Genomic DNA, 7,656 nt, shown 5'->3' on the forward strand with positions numbered 1-7,656 from the left:
CGAGATCCGATTGACCGTCAGAAAGACATATTTTCGACACTATACCAATTACCTTTGTCGGGTGTCACACATTTGTATACTTTCTCACATACGTGTACTGTATCGAAGCAATAGCTTTGATCCAGCTGAGGCATGACGGCTTGTCATTGTTCAAAACCCACCTTCACCCGACAAAGGTAATTGGTATACTGTCGAAAATCTGTCTTTCTGACGGTCAATCGGATCTCGGTCGGCCGAGCCACTAGCCCGTCTCTGTGGTCTAGTGGTTAAGGCACCGGCGTTCAAAGCTGGGGGCCCGGGTTCGATTCCCGGCAGAGACATTTTTTCGGCATAACCAATTTTTCCAAAGGGTAGATAGCTCTGGGGAACCTTGATTTAAGCTACGTCTACCATTGTTCTCTTCATCCATTTCTTTACAATATTTAAATAAAAGAGTTGCCAAAGCTGTTGTACATGTATAGCTTCACACATTTGTATACTTTCTCACATACGTGTACTGTATCGAAGCAATAGCTTTGATCCAGCTGAGGCATGACGGCTTGTCATTGTTCAAAACCCACCTTCACCCGACAAAGGTAATTGGTATAGTGTCGAAAATATGTCTTTCTGACGGTCAATCGGATCTCGGTCGGCCGAGCCACTAGCCCGTCTCTGTGGTCTAGTGGTTAAGGCACCGGCGTTCAAAGCTGGGGGCCCGGGTTCGATTCCCGGCAGAGACATTTTTTCGGCATAACCAATTTTTCCAAAGGGTAGATAGCTCTGGGGAACCTTGATTTAAGCTACGTCTACCATTGTTCTCTTCATCCATTTCTTTACAATATTTAAATAAAAGAGTTGCCAAAGCTGTTGTACATGTATAGCTTCACACATTTATATATATATATATATATATATATATATATATATATATAAATATATATATATATATATATATATTGTGATCGAGCGCCTTTGGAACGTTGATTCATAATTTTGCCCCCCCCCCCATCTGAAAAATGGATCGACGCCCCTGTGTATACATCATGCTCAATAAACAGTTCACTATGTACATGGTCCAGTCAATTTTTGTCATTTTTTCTCGGTATGAGTTTAGAATAGGCTTACTTGTAGCACAAATTGAATTTTCAAAAAAAATTATACAAGTATAGTACACTACAACAATGAAGGAATTTCCAAGAACACCATGCATATCAACCACTCCCAAATGTCCTAACTTGTGATTTTAGTGGGGGTAATGTTGAAATATCCCCATCCACAAGAACATTTGTGTCAATCATCCCCCCATCCAAGAATTGATCGACACCCATGGATCTCAGGTTATGGATGAAAGTTATTTTAAGGTTGCCTCATTCAAATTATGAACATTAAACTGAACGAAAGATGTGCAATGATTTTTATGGTACTTTTTGTTATATGTTATTTGGTAAATTCCTGCTTCTGAAAACAATATTGAATAGTTTTTCCATCTTGCAAACATTTTTGCTTCAGAAAATGAAATTGTTGATACCACGCTAAAACTAAATTGTGTGCATTTCAATTTCAATCATTTCAAAAGTGATTTAATCATGTTAATCGAGTAACATAAGTGGGCCATGCTGACGATTAACCTCCGTAACGATGATATACAGTGCTCGACTTAATCCGGTCAGTACTTCAAATTGACGCAACAGCGACTTGCCCCTTTTCTGTTGCCACTTTCTCATACATGGTACTTTCACAATATGCATCTTTCAACCCATTCTGTAGACTTCATTTTTACGATTTTCCCCCCATCAATTGGTTCATTTTTCAGAGAATGACCCTTTTGACCCATGCATTTTATTCCTCGGATATCCAGTGAAGTCATCCAGGCTACGAAGACATCAGTAGCAGACATCATTTTTTTCCGGGTACAAAGTACAGCATGAGCTCATTATTCAGATTCATTCGATGTGAAACCGCAAACTTTAACGTGGAAAATGATGCTGGTAGTACCCGGTGATCGAATCATCTTCTTTCAAGCCAAACGGTTGTACTTGAATCTAATCAAATAGGACTTGAAACTAGATTAATTTACATCCCTAGCCAATTCAATGCTTGTTCGTGTTTTATTGAAAAGGCGGAACGGTGCGACCTCCATTGTTGATCTTAAGTTGCTTAATTAAGGCGATCAAAACTTTATCTAGCAGTCGTCGAGAAAGAAATCCAATCAAGAATGATGTTTGCTACATCGAAACTGATAACTATAACGGCTATTATCATGATTATAGCAAATATGGTGTTCTGTAACATCCTTGCTTCAACTCCGTATCCCGCAGAGTGTGCACCGAGCTGTAATTGCACAAGAGTTCCTTCCAACGATGTTTGCAAACCACTTCTGAGCTCGTCCAAGAATGATCATGTCAAGTGCATCTGCCCAGAAAACGGACTGATACCTGACGAGTTTCTGGATGTACTTTGTCTTGAGGTAGAGTTTGAAGGCCAAGCTGTACTTGACAGTGGATCGTTCAGTGTGAATAATTTCAGCGCTCTGTATGGCTTGACAATATCTAGGGTTCAGTATATCACACCGGGTGGTTTCAGAGCGGTGGCCAGTATCAAACAACTCTTTTTCAGAAACGTGTCTGTCATCGTTTTTGAGAAGGGTGTTTTCATGTACCTGGAGCGACTTGGAGAGATCCTTGCTGGTAATAATAACATAAGTTTTCTGCAGGATGGATGCTTTGAAGGTCTTACCCAGACCCGTAACCTCAATTTATCATATAATTCTATCTCGGGTGTTTCCAGGGATAACTTCCTTGGACTGACAATGTTACAGACACTCGATCTTTCATGGAACAACATCGTTCGACTCGAACCAAGAACTTTCGAACTGATGCCAAAACTTCAAACACTGAACCTTGCTTCAAACGCCATAGTACGAATTGACCGCGGGACCTTTCTGAGTTTGAACCAACTGGGAACACTCAATCTTGATGGGAACCAAATCAACGTACTTCCAGAGCCACAGGTCTCAGAATCAAAGAGTCACCCAGTTATCGTAATCATACGCCACAATCCTCTACAATGCGATTGTCGCATGAACTGGGTAAACTCTTGGATTAAGACCGAGGGTCCACAAATCTCTGGTAGTTGCGAATATCCGGAGACGCTCAAACGGATCACCCTATTCGAAGCCTACAAAGAACCGATGCCACAATGCCAAAACAATAACTCTAAGATACATGTAAGTACAGGAAGTACGGCCATACTGACCTGTCCATTTGTTTATGCCTCCTGGGTTGTTCCTGATATGCCTAATGATACTCTCCAGGACTCGGGGCAGAGCGACAACCATTATTTCCTGACCAATCGTGATTCACTCGTGGTATGGAACGCACAAGAGCCACAAGAAGGTGTTTACACTTGCACCACGGAAGATGGAGAAAAATCAATGATGTACAATCTTGTTCTTTACTCCAAACTAGGTACTATGACTATCGCGTTAATCATCGTGTGTGCCATCTCAGGGTTTACATGTATCTGCTGTCCATGTTACTTCTTGTGCTGTCGCCATGGTAGCTGTTGCATCAGTCGAAGAAGTGGAGACAATGAAATGGACGACCAGCATGATGGGAACATACAATACGTGAGCAACGAAATCGACGTACGAAATTAAGGCAAAAGGAGTTTGTTGCCCCGGGTCGGGACGAACACTAAGACTTATCAGGGTATTTGTTTGAATCTGAATGCCATAGCATATTTGAGGCAAAGAGCCTACCATATTCTTTTATATTGAATAATATACTTTTCCATTGTTTGACCATTGATGAATGGACTATAGCCGCAAGCAAACGATGCACCAAAATGGTCGTTGTTTATTAGCAAGTTATTTGCTATAAATGATGAAAAGCTTGTTGTCGGACTTAAAAGTAATTTGTCAGTTCGTCATTTTCTCTGGTGTGAATAAAAACAAGTACAGATACTATTACTAATTGTAAAAAAAAATATTCACTTTGTTCATGTATCACTATACCTATTTTGTTTTTATTTACTTGTTTAACCATGTCCAAATAATAATTCTTTAAAACAAATCTTGCAATTGTTATCAGTTCGATTTTTGCCTTTGTTTGAGGCTTTACATACATTGGTAAACATTGATTCAATATGATTTATATTGGACCATAAATGTGTAATTCTTATATATTTTTTTAATTGATTACCTTAAAACAAAAACAAACATGATGTAAGCCTGATTGAATATTAGATTTGACTCTTTTTCTCTCGGTGTAATTTGAACACAGCAAAAACTGTGGTGTTAACCGGTTTACATAGAGGACCACACCAGTTATGTTACACCGGTGTTAAATTGACATTGTTAGTTTTACAACTATAACTAGGTGTTATGACAATACATCCAGTTGTTACATTTACACACTTTGGCGTTGTGTTCAATCTCTAGGGTGTAATTTTTACTCATCAACCAGGATGTGGTCCTCTATTACCACCAAGTGGTGTCAGTTTTAACATTAGGGGAAGGCGGGCTAAGTTGTGACACTTTTTGCAGTTTGCATGTTAGAATTGATATGACTAATAATATTGTAGAAATAAGTATCTTTCCTTTAAATTTGATTCTTGGGAAATATTTTTTATCTATATAACTTTATACCCCACACTGAAATTCACTGTGACCTTTGAAAAACGATGTAAAATGGCTCAACTTGCCCCATCTGTGGGGCAAGTTGTGCCACCTTCTGGGGTAAGTTGAGCCACAAAAACTTTGTACAAAAGTATGCGGGAAGAACCAGTATGTCATTTTTTTTATTTCAAGTCTTTTTACTTGCTAATTCTCTATAAATACTAACAGCCTCTAAAGTAAAAGAAATGTCATGTGCATTTGCACCTTTTTGCCTCCATATCAATGGCTCTTCAAGTTTTTTTTTAATTATTATACATTACCATAAGAATTACCATGGCTCAACTTGCCCCATGTTGGCTGGCTCAAAGTACCCCAGTCCGAACTAAATGCTATATTTTCACATCTCATATTTCTTATGCATCCATCATGTAAAAGACTATGACAAGAATGAAGATCAATACCTGGACTAAGAATATTGTTCATATTTCTTTATTATATTTAAAGACGTGTGTGAGTAAAAAGCACTGATCTATTTTACACCCTTTTTTACTTTTTTGGCTGAAATTTGCGTTTTATACATCAGCCATCAACCCATTTGCGAAGATTGTAAAAAAAAAAAAAAGAATTGTCCCATGTCTACGCTTGAAAGGTGTTTTTAAATCAGGAAGAATCCAACAAGTTCACCATTTGTTATACGGGTCAAAAATGACATGGTGATAGAAAAACATATATTTTCTTTGTACAGCTGATTTGTTTAGAGGGTCCCTGAAACAGTGTTCTGAAGTGATTTGAAGTTATCCCTTAAAAATGAATACTTCTGAAGAGATCCCTTCGGGAAGTTCTAAAACTTTCGGTCAGTGAGGGTGATCTTGGCATAGCCTTCTTGACACATCACTAAATGAAAGGAACTGTCGAGACTGATCACCCTCTTACTTTGGAAAGTGAAGATGATTATTAAGCAGGATTTGATGATGTATTTAAAGGTGATTTAATTGATCTTCTGGCTTGATAAAACTGTATGTGGCCCGAGTTTCTCATGCTAATGACTTTTAACATTTACTTTTATACTTGATTTTATAAGCTGTTCTAGTGGTCAAATTAGAGTCCGGAAGTTTTTTTTTATATGATATTTCTGTGATTTGTAGGGTATGGATATAAAAAGGGGAATTCAGAAATGAATCTTCTGTGTGTGTAATGAATTAGGTGAATAGGTATTTTAGAATTATTTGGTGGCGTTTATGTGATTTTCTAATTTTAATAAATAGAATTGGTTTAGGAAAAGACTGATGTAGCTACATCAGATCAGTCATGAATTATTGTTTTTAGTAGCGAGTATCGTGTAACTAGTCACTGAAACTCTTTTGTAAAAATGGAATTATTTGATATTTCTGTGATTTGTATGGTATGGATGTAAAAAGGGGAATTCAGAAATGAATCCTCTGTGTGTGTAATGAATTAGGTGAATATGTATTTTGGAATTATTTGGTGGCGTTTATGTGATTTTCTAATTTTAATTAATATAATTGGTTTAGGAAAAGCTATATGGCTTAAATCAGTCATGACTTATTGTTTTCAGTAGCGAGTATCGTGTAACGAGTCACTGAAACTCTTATGTAAAAATGGAATTATTTGATATTTCTGTGATTTGTATGGTATGGATATAAAACGGGGAATTCAGAAATGAATCTTCTGTGTGTGTGTAATGAATTAGGTGAACAGGTATTTTGGAATGATTTGGTGGCGTTTGTGTGATTTTCTGATTTTAATATTATATTTGGTTTAGGAAAAGCTATGGCTTACATCAGTCCCCGGGGGGCCATTTCCATTCACGAGTGGATACCATGCGCGACCATGGGGTCTCGAAAAGCACCCTAAACACGTAATTTCCATATTCTGAAAATGCAAGTATTATTGGCGTGTGAAACCCTACCCTTAACAAGTATTGAAGACAAAACGATACTCTTGGCAAATATTCCCTGAAATGAACCCCGCAGGAATGTTTTATTGTTACGGGTCCTTTTGTCGTCGGCTTCAACTTTAATTTGGTTTAGTACGACCCCACATTCTACACCTTGCGCAAATCGGACTCTAAACACGAAGTGTTGGGGCAAAAAGGACATCCTTTATAAAACATTAATATTTTCTTTTATCATCCCCGCAAATTCGACCCTAAACACGTAATTTTCCTAACGAAATAGATACCCTTTTTTCATTATTTTTGTGTTTTGACACCCTTATCACGTTACGTACGTAACATGTGTTAAGGCCCTAAACCGCAAATTGCACCTAAACCGCAAATTGCACCTAAGCCGCAAATCGCCGCCTAAGCTTGTAGAAAAAAGTATTTTTGAAACGAAGGACCTTGGATGAGTGGTTTCACTCCCCTGGTAACATTAAGTATTAAAGTTTGAAAATTTTTGAAAATAAGCTACTATTACTACTACTACTACCACTACTACTACTACTACTCCTACTCCTATACTACTACTACTACTACTACTACTACTACTACTACTACTACTACTACTACTACTCCTACTCCTACTACTACTCCTACTACTACTACTAAAACTACTACTACTACTACTACTCTTACTGCTACTACTACTACTCTTACTGCTCCTACTACTTCTACTACTGCTACTCCTACTACTACTACTACTACTACTACTACTACTACTACTACTACTACTACTACTACTACTACTACTCCTACTCCTACTACTACTAAAACTACTACTACTACTACTACTACTACTCCTACTGCTACTACTACTACTCTTACTGCTACTACTACTTCTACTACTGCTACTCCTACTACTACTACTACTACTACTACTACTACTACTACTACTCCTACTCCTACTACTACTCCTACTACTACTCCTACTACTACTACTACTACTACTACTACTACTACTACTACTAAAACTACTACTACTACTACTCTTACTGCTACTACTACTTCTACTACTGCTACTCCTACTCCTACTACTACTACTACTACTCCTACTCCTACTACTACTCCTCCTCCTACTACTACTACTACTACTACTACT

General features: G+C 37.8%; 1 protein-coding gene across 1 annotated transcript; it reads left to right on the forward strand.

Annotated features, from left to right (window-relative positions):
* Positions 1-2,248: 2,248 nt before the first annotated feature.
* LOC121422818 (leucine-rich repeat-containing protein 4C-like) lies at positions 2,249-4,253 on the forward strand. Its single transcript, XM_041618027.1, has one exon. It carries the CDS (start codon positions 2,255-2,257, stop codon positions 3,635-3,637), a length of 1,383 nt encoding a protein of 460 aa, XP_041473961.1. The 5' UTR covers positions 2,249-2,254; the 3' UTR covers positions 3,638-4,253.
* Positions 4,254-7,656: the final 3,403 nt, after the last annotated feature.

Source organism: Lytechinus variegatus, chromosome 10, assembly GCF_018143015.1.
Source record: "Lytechinus variegatus isolate NC3 chromosome 10, Lvar_3.0, whole genome shotgun sequence".
Taxonomy (NCBI): Eukaryota; Metazoa; Echinodermata; class Echinoidea; order Temnopleuroida; family Toxopneustidae; genus Lytechinus; species Lytechinus variegatus.